At 34.3% G+C, this 25251-nt stretch overlaps 2 protein-coding genes across 6 annotated transcripts in view; one reads left to right on the plus strand and one right to left on the minus strand.

The window, feature by feature from the left end:
- LOC117119778 (dual oxidase 2-like) overlaps positions 1 to 22182 on the minus strand; it is a 69760-nt gene extending 47578 nt beyond the window's left edge. The window contains exons 1-7 of one of the 5 annotated variants that reach the window (XM_033264682.1): positions 21921 to 22182; positions 18919 to 19044; positions 18515 to 18562; positions 18228 to 18320; positions 5866 to 5961; positions 4354 to 4515; positions 2435 to 2616 (exon numbers count right to left, since the gene is read on the minus strand). In XM_033264682.1, coding sequence (XP_033120573.1) covers positions 2435 to 2616; positions 4354 to 4515; positions 5866 to 5961; positions 18228 to 18320; positions 18515 to 18562; positions 18919 to 19044; positions 21921 to 21972 — 759 coding nt within the window. In that variant the 5' untranslated portion in view covers positions 21973 to 22182. The remainder of the gene's footprint in view (positions 1 to 2434; positions 2617 to 4353; positions 4516 to 5865; positions 5962 to 18227; positions 18321 to 18514; positions 18563 to 18918; positions 19045 to 21920) is intronic. The other 4 variants (XM_033264683.1, XM_033264684.1, XM_033264685.1 and 1 more) reach the window with 4 other exon arrangements.
- A 943-nt stretch (positions 22183 to 23125) lies between these two features.
- Positions 23126 to 25251, plus strand: part of LOC117119780 (dual oxidase maturation factor 1-like) — a 13798-nt gene continuing 11672 nt past the window's right edge. Inside the window, exon 1 of the mRNA XM_033264687.1 lies at positions 23126 to 23530. Coding sequence (XP_033120578.1) covers positions 23321 to 23530 — 210 coding nt within the window. The 5' untranslated portion in view covers positions 23126 to 23320. The remainder of the gene's footprint in view (positions 23531 to 25251) is intronic.

The raw sequence follows: 25251 nt of genomic DNA on the forward strand, positions 1-25251 counted from the left end.
AATAATAACTGATGCCTAGTTGTTTTTGTCAAGTGCAAGTGGATTTGAATAATTATTCATTCATTAAACAACATTTATTTCCGTAAATGTTAAACAATATTTATAGTAAATCATTATTATAACAAGAATATATGTAAATAAATTAATAATATGAGAAACGATTAACTAGGATCTTTAATGGCAGATAAAAATATCTTTTCACGTAGGATACTCACAGAAACCACATAATTTAAATAAAAATATTAAAAAGGCAAATTATAAGCCATGCTTAAAATATTGCTTCAAAAAAATATTAATGCAAATGCAAGGTCAATAAACAGACTTAGCGTGTGACTTGCTATGTACTAAAATAGTAATTGTTTGTATCCACCCTTTAGAATTTTGTGCACCACCCTTAAAATTTTCTGAAATTTCGCCATTCTTTAAAAATCCTGGTGAAAGGGTTGCCATGGGGAACATAAGACAATGGAGAGGGTGAAAACAGTTCCATAATAAAAATACTGTCCCTAAAGATAAAATTTGACAATGTTAAGGAGAACCTCAGACGACAAAAGAATTCCCCTTAAAATATGTTTTAAATGTAGTAGTAGTATACGACGACAATCAATCAAGAAAAAACAAAACTGGAACAACACTCTCGACAGGAAATGTTTAGTGTATCATGCAAACGTTTAAATACCTGCCTCTGACCCAAGGGCATCGATCCGTGGCTGAAAGTGGGGGGAACGAGATGAAAAATAAAGCCTTGGGCCGTAGGCCCAAGCAATGGTTGGGGACCAGGGGGCGAAGCCCCGGAAGCTCTGGCGCATAAAACCTTTTAATTGATTTTAAGCAATGCAATTAACATTTATTTCCATACAAAATTTTTAAAATATCCAGTGGCGGATCCAGTAATTTGAAATAGAGCTGGGCCCAGAGAGAGACTTTTACAGATGGAGAGTGTAGCTGGACTACCACCTCAGCCCCACTATGGTTGGGGCTGAGGTAAGAAAATTTATGATTATGGCACCTCTAGGTTGCCGGAAATGGCACTCTCAGACCTAAATTCTAATTCTAATTTTCCTTTGTTTTTTTTTCCATTTTTAAAAAATAATTTTGAAAAAATTACTGCCGGCTCGGCCCCACTTGAATCTGCCACTGATTATTATGGCGTCATTGCGAGACTGCGTCAACGTAACACTGGAGTTTGTAAACTTTTGGTAGGCTTATCACTTAATCGATTTAGGTAGACATCATATCCGTTGAATTAGAAAAAACAGTAATCTTATGTATGTAGATAATATTAAACACTAGTATATACGTACGGGTCATAATAATATACAAAAAGAATAAATCGTTTATATTATTATATTAGAAATTGTGCACTCTTGAGTTTGTAAAAATAATGGCCTAATAAGGACACATGCTTTTAATTTCAACAACATTTAGCATTTGATAGTCGTTGCACCCATAAAATCAATCTAGTGGGTTTCTGAGATGGTTACAAAATGTTTAAACAATTGCGTTTTTACTTGGTTTTGGTCTGGAAAATACGTACCGCATTTAGAAAAGTGAACAGACAAAATTCATGAGTCATGCGTAATTGTTATTCTTTCCATTCGCTTGTAAAAGTGGGGTTTTAATTATAGAAGGTTGGTGAAAAGTGGGGGGGGGGGCAATCGATACCATGTCCCCCCCCCCCCCCCCCCGGCGGGGGGGGGGGGTAGTAGTAGTGTGCATGTACTTTTGACTGCTCTTTTGCAGATAAACAACTACTGTAAAATGTTTAGCCCATAAATATGATGTGTGTGAAGAAAACATTAAACAATATTTTAATTTGGACCTTCAAAAAGCAGTTAAAAAGAAATGGCTATGAAATTTTAGGGGGGGCTAAAGCCTGTTAAGCCCCCTCTAAATCCGCCCCTGGCTTCCGAAAGATGCAACCAACCGAACCATGGGTGAGGAGCGGCTGGAACCAGCGCCGATGTTAAGGCTGTAGCTAACGGCGCCTTTGCCTTACCGCTTGGCCACTCGACTCGCCCCACCCCCTTGTTTTTGGACTATATCATTATTTCTATAAAATCATTTATTAATCATTCATTCAGACTTCCGTGGGTCTTGGTGTTTACATCAAATTCAATCCAATAATGAAAAATATACGGTTTTTGCATACCAAACTCTTTGCTGACCAGTATATAAGGCCTAGCCTAGGATAGGTCCAGCCTCAGCCTACTGTAGCCAGTAGGCCTTGCCCTTTCTAGTGACACTAGCTTTGGGACGGGCATTTCAAAGCTAATTTATGTTTGTTTGTTTTTGTTTTTTTTTTAACTTTTTTTCATTCCTTTTAATCTTCCAATATATTTTTATCATGTATGCTTGTTTCACATTTGGTCACAATGAATGATTTTGGTTGATTGATACACATATCATTTCTATTGCAAGACTTTTAACGTACCTGTTCTCTTGGCACATTGGGATTGTAACCTGTATTTTGATCAACTCTTGATCTCAAAAATGGCATTTCCTTCAAAGGTATGTACTTTGTGTAACGATGGCCCTCTGGAATTGGAATATTGAAATATTCTGGAGGACAACCAGGACGTTGGGCATCAAGAATCTCCTCAACAACTTGCTGACCTACAAAAACAGTAACAATATCTTATCATGATCTTATTAACTCAACCTTTGTAGTAATGTCATCGTGCTGGGCTGCTGGCTCAATGTCACTGACATGTGGCTGCTTTACAGCACCTCGTTTTCAGTGGCGTAGCTAGAGGTTTTGGCACCCGGGGGCAAGAGTGGAAAATTCCGGCCCCCCCTCCCCCAATTATAATTATAATATTTTGAAATTAATTGATATTGGTTGTATAGACTTCAAGCGTATGCGTACTGTACGTCCATTGGGACGTCCATATAATGCACTGTCTAAATAACATTATTCAAACCCGAATAATTATTATTATTCTAGCTCTCGTATGTTCTAGCTGTCTTACCAGGGATGGCGCCCCGACGAGGGGGAAGATTTCCTTGAAGAGTGCAAAGTGGGCATGATCGAGCATCGTTTACAATCTTCCGAAAGTGGCCTGGGGAGGGGGGGCAAGTCCCGGAAATTTGTTGACAATTTATGGGTTTCAAAGGCTTATTGAATCCATTTTAGAGTAATATTATTTACAAAATACATATAATTGTTTTTTTCTCCCCAGCGAATTATGGTTTTTCTCCCCTGACGAAGGGGGGGGGGGGGAAGGTGCAGCTATCCCCGAAGGCAGCCATGACGCCATCCCTGTTTCTTACTATTGAAACTGCATTACAATGTTCAGAACTTTGTATACAACTTTACCATTATCTAATTTGAAAGGCTGTTGTATTTGTCATATATATCTCGGTATTCTTATTCTCTAAATTTATCTTATAATAGAGTCTTGCAAGTTGCTGAATTTTTAATATTGTTTAAACTTGCAAATGAATTTTGTGTGCTTTTGTATCAGCAAATAAGTTAATAACATGATCAAAGTTAGCAATTTTGTCCGCTTCATCACGCTCACTAAGTAGTGCCAAAGCAGATAGTCTCGCTTTTCCCATCGCGTCTCTAAGATATGGCAGGATGGGCTTTAGTCATGTAGTCATTACAGAATAGGATAAAAAAACAAGAGAAAACGGTCAAAATGGACTGAAAAGAAATCACAATCTATAAATTTGCCAATAAAAACAACTACATTCAGATTCTTATTATTAATTGGAAAATATTCATGCCTGACGAAATACATCAATTTGTAAAGTTTTTCTAAAAAGTACTTATTTTTTTACTCTAATTCTCCCATTTCAGCGCCCCCTCAAAAGTGGCGCCCGGGGCACGTCCTCCTTTGACCACCCCCCCTCTAGCTACGCCACTGCTCGTTTTATTTTGGTAATGTAAAATTAAATTTATCTATTATAGTAATATTTTTATATTATATTCAATTAATAAAATGTGAGGAACTTGCCATAGATAAATTAATGAGGTCATGCTTGGAACAGAAAATAGGCCTTATAATAGTAAAATAAACTTATAAAGTCTAAATTTTTAATAATTATTGCAAATTATTACTTTAATGTTTTTGTTTTGTTCTTGTAATATGCTCTTATGAATTTGACATTTTGCCTGCATAAGCCTGTTGATTTGGTCGGCGTCCTAGTCTTTGAAAATGATCTATTTTGTATATTTTATAATGCATATAAAGAATGATCGAAATAATTATCTCTTTAATTCTTTATATTGGCTAATGGTACCTTATATACTGTATTTCTTATTCTACCTGCCTTGGTTTAGCAATAACAATCCTATATCATGTACACCATTAATTACTATAGGCATATTTAGTAAAGAATACGTACCAAAAAATGTCATAAAGGCTGTTCTATTTAAAACAGAGCCACTGCCAGTTACACCAAACATAGTATTGTCGCTAATGGTAAATGGATTTGGTCGATCTTCTCCTGAAGGATAGTAGACACCATCAACATAAGCAGGGGGTATTCTTCTAGTCAAAGCCATTTCTGGGGGTAAATGAATCATCAGAAACACATTGTACCATTTTATTTGTATTTCAATTAAATTTTACCTGATGGAACTTATACCATAACATAACATTACAATTCAATTTGATTTATTCATTTACTGACTTACAATCACTACAAGTTGTTTATTAAATACAGAAGCAATAGTCCTAACTGATAAATGAAACTGTATACACAAACAAGCATAAATATGCTTTATACATATGTAGCATTAAAGAAAATTTATACAAAAATAAACACACACACACATATACATATACAATATTGCACACACCTTCCTAAAACAAACACTAATTTTCATATACATTTAAATGTATAATGTAAATGAACACGTATATATAATGTCCACAAGTGATATCAAATAAATATAATTAATTGTATGTACAATTGCCTGCTGTATTTAAGTATATCTATATCTATCAAATTTTGATAGAAAATGTTATCACGTATATGGCATTTGCTAAGTTTTTTTTATGTTGTTTTCAATGAACTGTTCTTTTAATTCTATAGTAAAAGTGCATTAGTTTTGCTTTTTTCATTTTGGTGTAAAGCTATCCCAGATTTTTGGGCATGTGTGAGATACTTGTTGCTCTGCAGTAATTTGTTCTATTCTTAGGAATCTATCTAGTATTATGTACATCTTGTAGTTATAAATAATTCATTAAAAATATTTGGTATATTTCGCCTTAAATAATTTAACATAAATATTGCAATATTGTTTTCAAAAATATTAAAAATGTTGTGATTTTGATGAAGTAAAAAGAGGTATTGAGGTGTGCAGAAAATGTGTTTTGCGTTTTTGTTTTTCAACCATATTTATAAAAGCTGACGCTTCCAACCTATCCTAGATCGTCGGCCGATATTCAGGGGCCCTCTTAAATAAATGAAATAACGATATGCATTTTATCAGCGAAGTCTCTTTATGAGGCTTAGGGAGTGGAGTTGTTTTTAGTTATGAAAAAAGTCCTGTTGTCAGAAATTGAACCCAGGACCCTGGGATTAGAAGGCAAGCATCTTAACAACTAAGCTATTCAACTCCACTCCAGTTGCATCCCTTTACACTTTCTTTTGCAATTTTAGTATTCTTTTAGCCTATTAACAGTTAATTGTTGGCTTATTTAGACAATTTTTAAAGTTGCGTATACATTTCTTACTATGGAACGGATTTCTGGATGGGGATATTGTTTCTGGTATAAGTTATTGTACCAGAACATATATTTAGCCCACATGCTACAGTCTGCATGAAAGCTATAGTATAAAAACAAACTCACCTGCACCAACCCTAGTCCTAAAGTACCAAATTATTGGATTATCAGACTAAAATCTTACCTGCACCACCCCAATCTGGATGTGCTAAGTTATTGTACCAACCATCATAGCCTTCAGGTTCCGCTAGATACTCTTCTGAATGATTATATTCAGCACCTGCAATGAAATAAATAGTATAACAACATATGCTTACCACGAGTACTATTAAAAAAAACAAGAGTATACAAAAACTGAGAAAGCCTGGGAATATAATAATAAAAATACTTTTACAAATACCCATGACTTCAACCACTACCTATGGCCAGAGAGCCTTTTCATCTGTAGCTCCAGGCTTTGGAATGAACTTCCTCTCCATATTTGTTGTGCTGACTCAGTTGAGTCCTCTAAGGCCTTGCTCAAAAAACATCTTTTTTCTAAATCATAAATCACCTTTTTCACTTTGTCATGCTTATATTTCAATTTTGTGATTGTAATGTCTCTTGGAACCATTATCTCTGCCGCAGTTTCTGAGCACACATTCGTCTGTGGCAGGGCAAATGTGAACCTGCTCCTATGGTCATGCCACCTAGGTAGAGGTCTGAAGACTTCTAGCGGGTCCTCTGGTGGTGATTGGGCAGCACATAGGTAGACAATTCCCCAGTCTCTATTCTTTATTAGAAAATGCTTTCCTTGGAGTAGGATGCGTCTTGTGCAGCAGCTCGCATGACAATCTTTCTATTATTAAACTCCGTGTATAATACCAACCATGAATAGGTCTACTCGCTCTGGATCGACATCAGTCCCAAGTGAAATTGAAAGCTACGTAAGAAAAACTATTACTGAGATATTGCAGGGTCAAGCAGATCTTGAAGAAAAATTAGACAATATATCGAATAACGTTTCTGCTCTATCAAAACGCATTGATACCATCGAGATTGCAAGTGAAATAAAGGATCAGGAGATTCAAAAGCTCAATGGAGAACTCAGTAGGCTCAAAGAACTTATCAACAAAAATGAACGATTCTCTAGAAGAAATAACCTGCGTATTGTAGGTGTTAAACGTACTAACAATGTTGAAAACTGTAAAGAAATCATTCAAGATATTTTAAAGCACTTTGAGTTTGAAACCCCACCAATCATTGAACGTGCTCATCGAGACGGAGGGCGAGAAACTTCACATATTTTAGTAAAAATTCTATCATACAAAAGTAAAGTTCATGTATTAAAAAACAAGGCCGTCTTAAATGGAAAAGGATATTATACTATTGATGACCTTACTCCGTTGGATCTAGCAGAAAAACGAAAATGGAAAGCCGAAGTTAAGTACCTTTACGACCACGGCACAAAAATTGAGATTCTATGCAGGGAAGTGGCGAACTTCATCAGGAGAAATTTACAAGGTTAAAACTTTAACTTTAAAACTCCACGCCCATACTACGTATCATTTTTGCACTAATATTTAATATAATTATAAGGACACTATGCCTTATTGATTACAAGTTAAATATTTTACTTATACCTTTATATTTTCATTACTCATGAAATAGCCAAGATTATTAATTTACAAAATGGCTTCATGTATTCCTTGCTGTCCTGAAAATTTGCATTTTTATTGTCTTGGCATTCCTGATGCAAAGTCTGAGCTGCTGCATGTGTGTATTAAATACTAAAGCACTATGCTACATTTGTATATTAACCTGTGTTGTATTTGTGTTTGTTTTTCTGTATTGCATGTTTTTTTATGTTTTTTCTTTTTTTATTTAAGTTATTTAAGTTACTCTTATTTACATTTAGTTTTAAACGCAGAACCTAAAATGTTATCTTTGTTTTGCAATGCCACAAAATGATTTTTCTCATTTACCGTTCCATATTTTTGATATTAATTCTGATACCGTTATAAATAATGATGCAACTAGCATATTAACTAATCCCCTTACTAACACTGCATTCGACAAGTTTGATGATCAATCAGATAGTCTTGTTAATCAGTTAAACTCCATTTCATGCACACTTGATGATTGCTCATATTTCACTATTAATCAATTCAATGACAAATTTGATAAATCATTTAATGACAAACTCTCACTTTTTCACTTAAATATTAGAAGTTTAACAAACAAAATTGACTCTTTAGAACAATTTTTAAATTCATTAAATTTGAATTTTTCGTTAATTGGTTTATCCGAGACTTGGTTAAATAGTACCACACCAAATCCATTCCTTGTCAATTATTCATTTTTTGCGCAAAACAGAAAAACTGGAATTGGAGGAGGTGTAGCCTTTTTTGTTCATAACAATCTTAATGTTAAAATCAGAAATGATTTATCGCTTTCCCTTCCATATGAATCACTTTTCATTGAAATAATTAATATTCATAAGAAAATTAACATAGTTGGTATAATTTATCGCCCACCTGATAGAAATGTGAAACATTTCACAGAAGAAATTAACTTAGTTTTAAACAAGATAAATTTGGAAAATAAAAGCTGTCATTTAACAGGTGATATAAATATTGATTTAACACAACAACATAGTTCCATTAATAATTACATTGACTTACTCTTTTCTCATTCATTTTATCCAAAAATTTCTAAACCCACTAGAATTACACCTACTTCAGCAACCCTTATTGATCATATTTATACAAATATAATTAATCATAACATTTATTCTGGTGTTTTAATTTTTGATGCATCAGATAACTTACCTATTTTCAATATAATAGATGATGATACTTATCATAATAAAAATATAGTTGATGATAATAATATGTTTATTAAAGATATGAATGAATTAAATAGCGATATAATTGAGGAAGATTGGTCAGATGTTTATCAGTCCAACGTTTCGTTTACTTTTGATTTATTCCTAAATAAATTTTATAATTTTCATAATAAGCATCTTACAAATCTAAAACCTCAGGCTAAAACGCATAAACCTAAACAACCTTGGATGACCCGTGGTCATATCAAAAGTAACATGACTAAACACAAACTTTATAATAAATTCATTAAATCACAAAACGTCCAACATAAAGAAATTTACATAAAACGTAAAAACCTTTATATCAAACTATGTCGGACTGCCAAAAGGAGATATTTTTTAAATAAATTTCAACGTGTTAAAGGAACATGGAACGTAATAAACTCAGTTTTAAATCCTGGGAAACACAAGAAAACATTTCCCACAATAATACAATACGGTTCAGATATATTAACATCTCAGCAAAAAATTTGTGATTCCTTTAATAAATATTTCTCCCAAATTGGTACTACATTGTCTAACTCCATACCAGACTCCAATATCGATCCACTCCACTAGTATCTTCCTTCTTTATTGACCCAGTTAGTGTCGAAGAAGTAATCTCAGTTATAAATAAGTTGGATCCAAATAAAGGATCTGGATTTGATAATGTTTCGTCCCCAACAATTAAACAAGTTGCCCCTTATATACTAAATCAATTAACATTTTCCATAAACTGTTCTTTTACTTCTGGTCATTTTCCAAACTTATTAAAAATTGCAAAAGTTATACCTCTATATAAAAAAAGGTGATAAAGATCAAACTTCAAATTATCGACCTATTTCCCAACTGAGTATCTTTTCCAAAATCATTGAAAAATTAATGCACCAAAGATTATATAATTTTTTAACAAGGTACAAAATTCTTTATTCACATCAATATGGATTTCGTCCCAACCACTCTACTGCTCATGCCATCTTACTGTAGACCTACTCAATAACATTATACATTCTTTCGAAGAGAAATCTTATTTATTATCTGTTTTTATTGATTTATCAAAAGCTTTCGATATTATTAATCATAAAATATTACTTCATAAACTGTATAATTATGGCATAAGGGGAACCGCTATAAATTGGTTCAAAACTTATCTGCAAAGTCGCAAACAATATGTTACTCTTGGCTCTTTTAAATCGACAGTAAACGATGTAGTTTGTGGCATTCCACAGGGTTCTGTTCTAGGACCTCATTTATTTTAAATTTTTATTAATGACCTTTATTACTCAAGTTTATATTTAAACGTCGTCCCGTTTGCTGAAGATACCACATTATACTATTCAAACCCTGATATAAATACTCTTTTCAACACTGTTAATACTGAATTAATCAAAATTACTGATTGGTTCACCTCAAATAAACTTATGATTAATATAAAAAACCAACTACATCCTTTTTCGTACCAAACAAAGGAAGACAAATCTTTCTGCATTTCACATTAATATCAATGGGAAACAAATTGAACGCAAAACTGAAATATTATTTCTTGGTGTCTATATTCATGAATCTTTGAGGTGGACCAATCACCAAAAAAAAATATCCAAAACAATTGGTGTTATTAGTAGAGTAAGTTCTTTCCAATTAACATTTTGCTTTCTTTATATAACACCTTAATACAACCATATATTTTGTATTGCAATATAATTTGGGCGGGCGATTATCCTTCCAACCTCCACAGCCTAAATACGTTAATAAAAAAAGCTGTTCATTTTATTACATTTTCTTCCCACATCACTTCCTCCGAACCTCTTTTTAAAAAATTAAACATACTCAAATTAAATGATCTAGACCTACACAAAATGCAAATTGCCTCTTATATTTTTCAGTTTTTTCATAACGAACTTCCACCAAACATTGCTAATCTTTTTAAAATCAAACCCTTATCCCACAAGTATAATTTACGTATTGTAAACAAACTTTGGTTACTTCATATTCCTTATGTTAAACTTAGGTTATCTGAACATTTTCTTTCCTTATCTGGACCACGTCTATGGAATGGTCTTGATGACAACTTTAAAAAATGTATATCTCTTCCAGTATTCCGTAAAAACCTTAAAAAGCATTACATATCAAAATATAATACAAACTAAGGTTTCTGTGATTTTTTTACTCTTGTTATTTTGTATTTATTTTTATGTATGTATATATATATATAGTTTTATTCGTTTATAAATTTAATTTAATTTATAATATTATTATACTATATCATATGCATGTGTGTATGTGTATGTATGTATATATATATATATATATATATATGTATGTATATGTATATGTATATATGTATATATATATGCATATATATATGTGTATATGTATATGTTTGTGTGTGTGTGTATGTATGCGATATGCACACATATGTGTATATGCAGTATACTTATGCTTATATTTAGTGTTTTAGCACTAGATTATGATCCTCCTTACAATTTATACTTTTATCTACAATCTAAGTATGTATACTCAATTTGGTAGTTTGGAAATGAATGTCACAAAACGTAACGTCTCTTCCGAAGAGTTGACTGCATCCTTTAGCATGCACATAGGCTATAATGCATACGGGACCAATGGCTTAAATGACTCATCCGAAAAGGCGAACCGGGGACCAAATGAGATCTCCACGGTTAGTGCACATACAGTGGCTACCACTTGATTTTTTTTAGGTTCGTGTGTAAAAGACCAATTCAACTTGTACATCGCCCACAGCGATGAAATTCTAGGATAGTGTTTTTACACCCAGAGGTGACGGAACTAGGGGTGCTGGGTTATGGAGAGTAATGTGTGACCGGAAATGGTCTGCAGTCAGTTGGTCGTTACCATGCACCAGTGATGTTGAGTACAGCAACATGAAGCTATTTATGTAATGCATGAATAAAGTTCGGGGTTTGTCGGGTAGTGAAATGATTATTGCACATATTAAGTGCTGCAGTTACTCCATGTACAAGTGTAAGCTAAATTACGGTGATTAATTAGTGAAGAAATGGAGACAATTATTTCGAAGTACGGTGCTCATGAGCCAAGAGGGGATGCAAATGCTTTGTGAAAATGTCTACATGTCACGGTACTCATTATCACAAAAAAATACACGCAGCTGGTTAGCTAACAATATGCAAATGTTACTAACACCTGGGAAGGAAGGTGCAATATCACGTACATTTAATCAAAACGAACTGGTTCGAACTGGTTGGTCTCAAAAATCCAGACACTGTTTCGTTATACAGTACAGTATAATGCAATTCATTAGAAAAGCTTTAAAATTGTGTTTTTAGGAGAAATTTTATGTATATACTAGGGATTTTTAAAGAAATCTTGGGATTATTTAAGACTGAATCTTGGGAATTTTTATTTTTCCCAGTGGTCACACTGCATACACCGTGTGACCAATACACATCGTGTTAGCGAGAGGGCTGAGGCTTAGTTTGCGCATGGAGGTATTATTGAGAAGGAGATCACTCGGCAACAGATCCCTTTGACGCGACAAACCAATGTGTTCCCCGTCTTTGGATCGCGCACGAGTGTACTACCCTATAATTCACATTTTTTCGTTAGCAACAACTTGCCAACATGCATTTATACGCTTCAGCAGAGCAGTTGTGCAATAAAGCATTTGATTTTAACCGATTAAATATCTTTATAATGAACAATGTTCCCCTGATTGGATTTTTTCGGACTTTTAGTAAGTTAATTATTTGTATATTTCAGGAACAGATTCCGTAAAATATTTATGTTAAAATTACTTCTGTGTTCATTATAATTTTGTCTAAAGATTGATTGGTTCGACTATAAAGCTAAGGCAGCGCAAAACTGAAAATTACTCTGATTTTGGATTGCATTTTCGAATAGTTAACCCTCGTTAACCCTAAAATGACTTAGTTATTATAATCCTCCATCACTCCTTAATATCTGTTAAAATTAGAATTATCGGGTTTTATCCAATTTATGGAAATTCAAGTTGAAATATACCATACTTTTAAAGCTGATGTAAATGTTTCATTAAATTCAAAACTTTTTTTTTTGCAAAATATTATTATGTATGGTATTTCTTGAAAGATCAATGTATAAGCTTCATTGTGGAAACAATTGCACAGCCATAGTGATTGCAAAGAAAATTATGTGCTCTCCATTTCACCATGTTCAATTTTTTGGTAAACTATGCCTGATGAGCATTTGGTGGCGGGGAACACATCAGACTTCAAAGGCATCGTGCAAACGTCCTTCACGAGCTGCGGCAGCTTTGCTCGCAGGCCTAGTTCAGACTAGGTGGATAAACCCGGCTCAACTCACCGGGTTTATCCACCTGCCAGTCTGAACTAGCTGGCTTATCTCAAGCTGTGTTCCTATAGTAATCTTTGCGGGCTTTAATCGTTGCGGGGGGTCTTGCATTTACTTCGGGTGACGAAATGACCAATCAGCATTCAATTACGTACGTTGTGAGCGGGCGTACGTATTTGTGAGCAATGTTTTGAAACACTTTTCCTGGTTACGGTTCATTATTATGAAAATTCTCAACTGGCTAAACCCGCTAGTATGAACGCCCGGCAAAGTTAGGTCGGGCTTAACTCAAGTCTGGCTTATCTCCAAGTCTGAACATAGCCTTGTTAGGCCTAGTTCATTTGCATAGAGCGCTGCGTGGGCGTAGCTTTTTCGAGTGATCTTCTCAAAAATACCTCAATGGTTTGTGTATTTGTGCAGCTGCTGCTATGGCCGGGTTACGGATGACCTGGACCCCATGAGACATCGAGTTCATTTCCAGACGATTGGGCCCAAAGTATGAACGATCGTGTAGGTCTAGGCCCCTAGGCTCCTCTAAGCCTGCGATAGGTCGGTCCAGGAGGCGAGCCTCTTTAGTAGTCTGAGGCCTAGCCAGCATAGACTAGTTAGTGCTTCCAGCAACCCGCAGCAGTCTGTGCAGCAATAAGGACTTTTCGATTTGAGTGGACGTGGACGGCTTTCACGTCCGCGTGAGTGGAAAATCCAAGCAGTCGACTGGTACTTGTCCACCACTGGTTATCTGAACGTTTCGATTAAAAGTGAACGTCCATGTTGACACATCAGTGAACTTGGGATCAGGGGGTTCCCCCGTGTTCGCACGCGCTATTCGAATACACGTACTGGCCGTGGTATCTTTAACTCAACACCACTCAGAGGTACTGTAGTCTACGCAGCTCAACATGGCAAATCTTCATCGGCTTCGCGAATCCCTTAATGGTATATCCATGGGGTATTCAGGGCAGGGAGTTGTAAAAACATAAATCTCCCTGTTGAGGGTGCACATCTTTCAATATAGTTTGTTTTTTTTTTTAACAAATCACTGAAAAATTATTTCCTTTTTCCTGGATACGCGGCCTCGCCTAGCCTATACTAGGCTTAGGCTCCCTTGATTAATTACCTAATTATCCACTGAATTTGATCCACAATAATGGATAATTCTATAGTTTGCAAATAGGACATAACTTAACCGAAATGCTATTTACTTACATCCCCAGTAGAAGATAATTTTGCCAAATTAAGAAGCACCGCGACATCGTCCTCCATCATGAATCAAAAGTTTGCAGTGATATGACGTCATACGTCTACTTGTTATCTCAGTCAGAGAGCGAACGAACGTCAAAATACGAAAGCCTATTCGTGCCACTTAAGTATATAAAAATCATCAAAATGTAATCCGAAATTTCGGATTAGTAATCCGAAATTTCGGATTAGTAATCCGAAATAACGGATTAGTAATCCGTTATTTCGGATTAGTAATCCATTATTTCGAATTAGTAATCCGTTATTTCGAATTAGTAATTCGTTATTTCGGATTAGTAATTCGTTATTTCGGATAACTAATCCGAAATTTCGAATTAGTAATTCGTTATTTCGAATTAGTAATCCGAAATAACGAATTACTAATTCGAAATTTCGGATTAGTAATCCGAAATAACGAATTACTAATTTGAAATAACTAATTACTTAATTCGAAATAACGAATTACTAACTCGAAATAACGAATTACTAATCCGAAATTTCGAATTAGTAATTCGTTATTTCGGATTAGTAATCCGAAAAAACGAATTACTAATTCGAAATAAACGAATTACTTAAATTACTTAATTCGAAATTTCGGATTAGTAATCCGAAATAACGGATTACTAATCCGAAATAACGAGTTACTAATTCGAAATAACGGATTACTAATCCGTTATTTCGGATTACTAATCCGTTATTTCGGATTACTAATCCGAAATTTCGAATTACATTTTGATGATTTTATATACTTAAGTGGCACGAATAGGCTTTCGTATCAAAACGCTGCTGAACACGTTCTCAAATTTGGCAGTCGTCGTGTTAGTCGACTTGACGCACGCACAAGTCATCAAAACTACGTCATAGGTCATCAGTCGACATAGTGGACGTGCAAATCGAAAACTCCTTAATATAATAAGGAGCTTTCAAATGCACGACGACGGTTTCACTGATCTCTACTATTTAGGGAGCTTTCGATTTGTGCGACGACGCAAAAACGGAATCACTAATGCGTTAGGGGCGGATCTGGATTAAATTTTAGGAGGGGGGAGGTGTCAGAATGTTTCCAAATCCCCAAAATGAAAGGAGGATGTTCCTCCCCCGGGAAAATGTTGATTCCTAGATGGCGGGAAATGAGCTTTTTTGACTTCTGAGGTGTCTTCAAAATTCATTGTTTTTATCTTCTTGAAAACGGCCAGGTAAATTTTCTCATTCTTATTACAGATATTATAACAAGAGTGATTGGTCAAAGTCCCTGGCCCATCCCCTGTCACAATTTCTGTGGGAATTTTAGCTACTGAGTGCTAAGCTCTGTGCTAAACCTACCTTTGGTACTTCATCCACAGCGGAGATTGCGAAGCGAACGGACAGGAAACTTTTCAAGAGTCAGAATCAGAATCATAGAGAATCAGAATGGAAATATTGCGCCCTCTCTGGCATGATTGAGTGGCTTTAGATGTGTATAAGAGACAGAGTTAGTGCTTCCAGCAACCCGCAGCAGTCTGTGCAGCAATAAGGACTTTTCGATTTGAGTGGACGTGGACGGCTTTCACGTTCAAAATGTCATTTATGCCCTTTTGCCGTGGTTTTTCTGATTCAAGACATGTTGACGAACTTTGGCAAAAGGATATAAGTACACAGTTTAGTTCATTTCTCAAATTACAAACGATTAAAAACCCATGTATAGTAACCAAGTATACAAACAAGAAAATGAATTAACATTCGTACGCTGTTATGTATCAACAAAGCCTTTTTGGCTCAAGGTGCTATATCGAGGATTCTGTGGGTAGGGGGCCTTATGGACCCCTAGGGGTCTGAGGCCCTGCACAAGAGCGCATAGGCGTTACGTCACTGAAGGATGCATGCGTATGCGTATATGAAATAGAACTGCTGTTTAGTTAGAATGCGCGTGTGCGATATTTTTTAAATTTTATTTACAAAGTAAAATAATAAATATATATTTTAAGTCATGTAATTACAATATAAATTAGGCCTATTCTTATTATTATTATTATTATTATTATTATTTTTATTAAAAATTCTTCTCTATGATCCAAATTCAAGTAATTATTAAATGATTATGAATATTGGTTTTTTTTTTATATTCTAATAAAATATTTAGAAAAATAATGTATTATATATTTAGATTTAGATGGAAAAGTAAGTTGTTTGCTTAGTGAACACAGTTGATTCGCGTAAACTGTGCAGTTATACCTTTTTGTTATGCCATTTGCTATAAATAAATGTTCTAGTTGTGCCTCTTTGCCATAGTTATTTGCTAAATAATCGTTTTAGTTGTCCCTCTTTGCCACTGTTATTTCTAGTTAAAATGTAAATTGTTATTCTGCCATGGTTAATTATTTTTTATTAAACAGTTACTATTTTCCCATAGTTTATTTCCATAGTATTAAACGGTTGCCATTCAAAGTAAGGCAAGATTATATAGCATAAATTAACTAGATTTATCATGTTTGCCTAATATTAACTAGACATATGCTACTGTCAAGAATCATACTATTTAACCAATTTCTATTTACAAATTGTGAGTACACAAACAGTAAGAATAATAAAAATGATAAAACTTAACAAGCAACCTTCATTGTAACCAGGGAGAAAGCTCTCTTCTGATTGGTTGGCTGTTGAAAGAACGTCACGCTTCAGCGTATCACAGCCTATCTTTGCAGTTATACCCTCTTGCCTTGGGAATTTACTGAAAATTGTGTAGTTATGCCCTTTCGCCATGCCCTTATCTAGCCCGGGGGACACTTTTTTACAATTTTTTTTGTCAACATATGTAACACGATGTACTGACCCCACTAGTCCATATAACTCATTTTCGCCAAAAATGTCAGTTATACCCTTTTGCCATGGGGGGGGGGGGCAGTATACTCAAATTACATACGGTACTGTTAAAGATTGGAAAATTACTGACAACTCTTCTGTATTATTTTTTCACTAAAATCGCTCATTCCCCACCAAATGAGAATGTGAGCGTAAAGTAGTCCAAAGACTAGGCCTAATTGTGCTTTTAAGATAGGCCTATTAGGAATAAATGATACAGGCATATTAGATGGTTTGGTTTGTTTGATTTGGTTGGTTGGAAACGTTGCAAGAATTAGATAAAACACGTATTTCATCCGATGGAAAATGTACAAGATAAAATAATAATCATGTTGACCATACCTATCATTATTATTATTTGACATTTTATGTTACTGTGTTGTTATAAATTAACAGCAATAATAGGCTTCGTACTAGTCTAATATATAATAGAAAATAAAACTCAGGATATTCAGTACTTTTATGACTAGTTCATTTGTGACAGTACACAAGCTTTCGTGCACACAGTGCACTTCTTCAGGTGAATGTGAAGTTAACATAAACTTGGTGGATAGACCTAGCAAGTTAATTTATTCAAGCATACAATTAAGACAAAAGGACTAAAGCATAAGCAATAAACAGTATAAAAATGTAAATGAAAAGACAAGTCAGGGGTCAGAAGTATTAGAAGGCCTATTAAGGATTTTGAAAATGAACTTCTTATTCTTATTAATTGTATGCTTTGTTCAAACGTGCTCTGAAAACACATCTATTGTTTGTTGCTCAAGGAAATTAATTTATTGTGAATTGATTTTTTTTGTTTTGTTCTTTAATTTGTTTAGTTAGATGCCCACCGGTCTTTGCACCTTAAATTGCTGGTAAACGGAAGCAGTGATGTGGGTTATGGTCGTTTTTCTGGTAGCCTTTAGTTTAAAAGGATAAGCTTTTTCATGGTTTTCACAAGCACCTTGAGCACTTTAGTGGAGATGTGCGCTTAATAAATCTTATTATTATTATTATTATTATTATTATTATTATTATTATTATTATTATTATTATTATTATTATTATTATTATTATTCAAGCTAGCCGAAATTTTCCTCTTGGAAAGATGTGATAAAAATGAAATTAGGACAGTTCATTTTTATTAAGCTGAATGTTTACATTTAAGCACGTTGAAGTACATTTTGTTAAACGTTCACTTGTAAAAAATTGAATAAGTAATGAAAACAGCAAGCAGGTCTACGTTAATGAGCAAATAGCAAGCGCATCTACTCTCGATGAGAAAGCTTGCGAAGCAACGTGACAAAGAAAATTACCTTTAGTAGGCCTAACCCTTGTAGGCATAACCCTTGTAGGCATAGCCCTTGTAGGAATAGTTTGTCTGGTACGGTTTCCCTCGGATGTCAACACTAAGTACAAATATTTTGGTTAGTTGTTATACTAACAAATCTTTCTCAGCAGTTTATGATACATGATGAATACATAATGTATATCACTATGTCGTCATCATTATTAGGTCTACTGTATACCATATTAGGCATAATACATTAAACCATATAAGGGTTTAAATTGTCTCGAAAGGCAACTTGACAAAGAAAATTACCTTTAACCGTTGTAGTTTGTGTGGTACTCTTGCCCTTGGATGTGAACACTAAGTACAAACATTTTGGTTAGTTAGTATCCTAACAAATCATTCTCAGCAGTTTATGATACATGATGAATACATAATGTATATCACTATGTCATCATTATTAGGTCTAATGTATATCATATTAGGCATAATACATGTTAGTTGGTATACTATACTTAAGCCCCCCCCCCCCGCCGGCGCCGCCACTGGTTCTATGGTAGGCATATATCCCAAGTTGATCGTATTTTGTAGTAGGCCTGTGCAGGAATAATTTACAGAATAGTATCATTACAGTACATATAGTTCTGCATTTCTTTTAATTCGAAAACATGAATAATGAACCCAGAAATATAACTGTTTAATTTTATTCGATATACCTGTTTCTGGCGTTTCCGTTTGCTGTATAGTAGATGTTTCAGTAGTAGATACGCTTAAACTTACAGCTTCAGTCCCCATGATTCCAGTAGAATTAATCGTACCGGTATCCTGTGCATTATTCAGCACTAGATATAAAGGGTGATATAATGGTAAATTAGACCATTCATTCATAGGTTTAATTGTGGACTATCTCAAATCACAAAATTTAAAGTTACCGTATTTGATTAATATACAGTACTTGAGTAAACATGAACATGAACGTATTCAAGAACAATTAAGAATATGTTTCTTATTTATATACATGGTTTCAACTTATAATATAACTTGGGTTCTATTTACACAACAGTTTATGCTGATAATGTGATGATAAAACAAATGATAAAACTAATATAACATTAAATACAATTTTACGCAAATAAGACCAAAATATTTAAAAGATTATGTCATCCGTTGAATAATTACTATAAAAAGATGTGCTCTGAGAAAAATAATAGGCCTACGTATAGATCAATTAAAAACAGATACAAGAAATCGTCCATACCATATTCGATCAGATTAAAACATGTTTCCATTGTACGAAATGGAGGAAACAAAATAATATTTCGGGGGAACGAAATAATATTTCGAGGGAACGAAATATTATTTAGTTCTATCAAAATTTTATTTCGTTCCCTCGAAATAATATCTCGTTCCCTCCCTCTCTCTCTCTCTCTCTATATATATACTGTCTCTTATACACATCTAGATGTGTATAAGAGACAGGTGCACTTCTTCAGGTGAATGTGAAGTTAACATAAACTTGGTGGATAGACCTAGCAAGTTAATTTATTCAAGCATACAATTAAGACAAAAGGACTAAAGCATAAGCAATAAACAGTATAAAAATGTAAATGAAAAGACAAGTCAGGGGTCAGAAGTATTAGAAGGCCTATTAAGGATTTTGAAAATGAACTTCTTATTCTTATAAATTGTATGCTTTGTTCAAACGTGCTCTGAAAACACATCTATTGTTTGTTGCTCAAGGAAATTAATTTATTGTGAATTGATTTTTTTTGTTTTGTTCTTTAATTTGTTTAGTTAGATGCCCACAAAACTGAGAACACCTGTGAGTTATGTACTAGCCGGTCTTTGCACCTTAAATTGCTGGTAAACGGAAGCAGTGATGTGGGTATCTCGAAATAGAGGGTTACCTTTGTTTTAAAGGTTGAAGATTGTTATTTGGGTCTTTGGAAACGTGGTTTCGGAATCAGAGGGGTTTCGAATTGGGGTGCCCTGTTAAAATCCTACTGATAATTGTAATGTATTCCGATGGCGAAATAACATACGTATCGATATTTGCCCCATTTTTGACGTATTATAGTGCTGAATGCTCTTCTCCCCCCCCCCCCCAGCTTCGTATTAGGCCTAGGCCTATCTGACGAAAAACTCCATTGCAATACCCACTGCTACTTGGGGATCAGATTCATCAATAACCATCAAGCGGAAGTTCGGTGGTCGATTGGTTGGACAATTCAGTTATCTGGAGTGATCACGTGGAAACTTCGCAAGCATTTTGGGAAAGTACTAAACATTCAGTACAATACACGTCATGTAGGGCAAACATCGATTCATATAATGTTTGTTTACTTTAGGTTATGAAACCCTGATAAAACTGTGTAATGCAAACATTTTATCAGTCAATTTTGGCTAAAGAATACACTAAAAGGCAGCTTTAAATCCAAAGGTTTAACCAAATTAAGTAAAAATCTTCATTGACGAACGCATGGTTCTGATGTGACATAAGCCTATTTGTTTATTAACCATTTTAATACTACGGAAACAAGTTTTCTGTTTCAATATGTTGCAAAGCACACCAAACTTCTTCTCCGTGGCCGAAACGGGCCCTTGATCTCTCATCGACGGGCTTCATCCTTGCCCATCGCTCATTTTGTTGTTGTTTTTTTTCTCAAGCATTTTGGGAACGTACTGAGTGAGCCTTCAGAACTATAACACGTCAGGTATCGCAAACATCGATTCGTATTATTTGTCGAAAAGTGCTAGTACTATGGTCTGCGGCCAAAATTTGGGCCGCGAAACATTTTTGGAGGGCCGCGAAGCCGTCTGGAAATTGAAAAAAAAAAACAAAAAAAAAAAAAACAAAAAAAAAAAAACAAAGAGACGTTTCATCATGGACAAACTTTTTAATAAAGCCGCTTCATTGTTAAGCTAAAGATAAAAATAAATAAAAAACCTGTCCTAGAAAGATCACAACACTAAACAACACCACACATTTCTTGATAACCGAATGCCCATGTGGATACTTTATTACTAAACTTAGTAAGGTGGTCTTTTAAGAGCAACAGAGTGTGCGTAAAAGCTTTTGGAAGGAGAAAGCTATGACGTGTGTGGCTGAACCGTGTTTGGTTGAATCATGAATGATGAAATTTTATCACTGAGAGAACAGATAATGATGTTAAAATATTGTATATACATATGGAGGCTTCATGATCAAAAGTTTTTGCCAGGATTTGGCATGTTGGTCCCTGGTGCGGCTGGGCTGCGACTTGGGTGCCTAGAATCTTAAATAGGCCGTGAAGTAAAAAGTTTGCGGAACGCTGCTTTAAATGAATGAAACGTTTTCAAACACATTTTAAAAGTACGATTATAGGATGAATTCAATTTGATGGACAGTAACAGTTTATCATATCTTATATTCATTTTCAAATTACGGACCCGGAAACAAATCAATACAAAAGTGTGATCTTAAAATCTTCACATGGGGTATATGCCCGGTATGTACCACCGACGACGACATTAACCTGATGCACTATGAACTCTTTGATACGCAGATTGATCCATCTTTGAATGAATTTAACAATTTCATCAACCCCTTCCCTGTAACTTTGCTATAAATTTATTTCGTATTTCAGTCACACAAAGGTCGTGATTACGGATGCTTACTGTACGGATTTATCAGACCATGAAAAACCAAAAGTGTAAGTACATAATTCAGTTAACTTACCTGTGCAATTTACTAAGAAGATCAGCACGCAAGTAGTGAAATAAAGCCTCATCGCTGAGGATATGTTTACCCTCTGTTCACAGTAATATATATCTTCGTCACTTTGATTACGCTTGATGCAACGTCGTAGCAGGAACTTATTTTGAAATACAGTACCTTCGACGCCCAAGCTAGAATTATTTTGATCAGTGAAGTAATTCTAAAGCCCAGCCCAATAATGCAAATGAGCACTGAATACGTGACAGGAGCCTGTCCTCTTGATTCCTGCTACTCAGTGGTTAACAACAATAGTTCATGTTAGTTCCGCATAACTTCGTTTCCATTTAATACCTCTTAATAACAATGTATTCATCCGCTATTTGTAGTTCTTCAGTAAAATATTACGATATTTAGTTAACTATCAATTAGCATTTGCTAATTTATTTATTAATTATCCGATTCACATATTGCTATGACTAGTAAAGTAGGCCTATTTCATCAACGAGGAAATACTTTAACTATCGAATTACATAACACTACATGCGACTAACAATGCATGATTGCAGCCTTTGCCAACAAGGAAATAAAATATATTATATTATAAGCATGTCATGTAGGCCCATTTCGTTTATAATTTCGTATTTAAGCAATCAGCATCGTGCGCTTCATTCTTTTAAATACCACTTTATTCGAAAGCTTTATTCTATGCATAATGTAGTTGGATTTTTAAAGGCCTAACTCTTTATACTTTAGTCTAAAAAAAAAGCGCTCGAAGTGTGGACTCAGCTCGTACAATAACATGCTTCTTCCTTAAGGGTCTCTTCGAATTCTCGTCTCATCGTGTCAGAGCTGATCAATCGGGACCCTCAGTCCATACAATAGAAAACAAAAGAATAAAAGGTGAAAATTAAACTAGATGATGATGATTATTATTATTATTATTATTATTATTATTATTATTATTATTATTATTATTACTATAATTATAATAATAATAATTATTATTATTATTCTTATTATTATTATGCCTATTTTTATTATTGTTGTTAATTTTTGTTATAGTTGTTATTATCATCATTTTATTCCTATTCATTTTTAAACATTCAGTTGGATTGTTAGTGTTCACCAGGAACAAGGAAGTACATATAATATCACTACGCAAAGATTATAGAATAGAAAAGCATAGGCGTGTTTTGTATACTACAGAAGGGCATCCATGCATTATATTTTGAATTGAAAATTTCAATGTGCTTTGTCATTGGATTAGAACAACTCGTTCCAGTTTCAGTCGAAGTCAACGTTTGTTTAGCTGGATTTACAAAGCTTGCACACTACAACAGGTTGATCATTAATATTATCTTCTGTTTTCAGAAGTTATCGGCAACAGATACGATTAAAACGAATATTGATCATAATACATTATGGATGGTTTTTGTGAGGGTCACGAATGTCTTGGCTACGACGACGTTGTTATTGGATTTTCAGCGTTGCGAAACAAGCCTGCCCCGACATTATACGCCGCAAACCCTACCCCCGTTAGAGTCGATGTCCTCGAAGTAGGCTTCATCTTTGCGGCTGTCATTGTCTTTGTATCATATCTCATCATTTTGCCCGGAATCAGGGGTTGGGAGGTAAGTGTACTCGTGTATTCCGTAATATGTATACTATAATTATATACGACAACGGCCGATTTGTCGTGATGACGATGATCTCGGCCGCTGTTTAAATAGGCGGCCTAAGAAATAGGCCTAATAATAGGTTTAGGCCTATTGTTATTAGTAATATATAATAATAATAATAATAATAATAATAATAATAATAATAATATTTATTATTATTACATTATTATTATTATTATTGGTGGGGCACAGAGAAGTGGGACTCGATGATTAAGGGAGGCCGGGCGCTCAGTCGCAAAATAAGGTGATGTACTAATGAAAAAACTAAGGAATATTAATTTATATCCATAAATATCTCTGGTAATATGATTTTCTCAGCAATAGGCCACAAAGTGTAGCACTCTTTCAAACTTACACAGAAGTACCTATGTGTTCTTTTCCTGGTATTGTTTGGACTTTACACCAATGATCTTAGATGAGTATAGACTCATAAAACTCAGTTAAGTTTGCAGACGATATGTCTGGCTTTGCTCGATTGATTATAGATTATGAAACTAAATATATAGAGAAAAAAATAGAAACAAAGGATTTGATTTTTGTAAAGATACCGATAACCTAGATCAACTATTAATAATCATGTTTTAGATAGAACCGACAAATATAAAATAACTTGATGTGGTGGATGATACATTAAGCTGGGATGAACACTCTAATAAAGTTTGTGCAAAAGTTATTCAACGTCTCTATTGTTTAGAAAGGTGTTTTAATGTTGGTAAAGACTCGTACAGTATTTCTTTTATGAAAGTGTTATCCAATCTGTAAATACTTTTTGTTTTGTGGTCTGGCTAAACGGAATAACTAACAAGAATCATGCCAAATTAACAAGAGTCAATAAAACGCAAGAAATACAGTTGGATGTGAATAGGCTGTTGAAATACTTAAATAAATATAATCAAGCACCTTTAGCGCTTTTCTTATATTTATCGTTATACAACTTGTGGGCTCATACATAGTGTAGCAAATTTTCAAGCTACTTAATAGCTTTTGTAGGTAGCAGCTGGTAAATAATAGGAAATAATATTATAAGCAATTTGCTGCTTCGCACGGGAATACAGTATAATGTATAGCGTCTAATTCAAATAGATAATGAAAACAGTGCTGCAATATATAGGAACATGATGTTATAAAATCGTATCGAACATAGTTCAACAACGAAAGTTCCTAATTGTTTATAATTGTACTAACAAAATATATAGTCCTACACTACAGTTCATCCGATATCACATTCCTGTTAGAAAAAATATAATCTAGGTCACTCACTATACATATCAACATTTCAATACTAAATGTTTATGATGCAAGATACAAGATAAAATTGTATTTTATTATTATCTTTATGGCTTGCGAATGGATTAAAGTCTTACGATTAACGATACAACTTTCGTTGATAAACTTTGTTCAATACTATTTTATATCATGTTCGTATATATTTGAGCACTGTTATTATCTGTTTGGTTTGTTTCCAGTGCTAAGCATTATTTCCTACGATTTACCAGCTAAAATATAGTTTTGGCTTTCTTTGTTCACGCTGTTACTTCTGACCTATCCTATTGTTTCTATCATGCTTGCATGACTTCTCATTGTATGTCATCTGCATTTTTCTACCCTCACTCATTAGCTACTGAGAAAGGACTAGTGTTGTCCGAAAACAGAAAATAAGACAGAAAATAATG

Source organism: Anneissia japonica, unplaced genomic scaffold (genome assembly GCF_011630105.1).
Source record: "Anneissia japonica isolate Jap-2015-1 unplaced genomic scaffold, ASM1163010v1 scaffold724_len3256291_cov202, whole genome shotgun sequence".
NCBI classification, from domain to species: Eukaryota; Metazoa; Echinodermata; class Crinoidea; order Comatulida; family Comatulidae; genus Anneissia; species Anneissia japonica.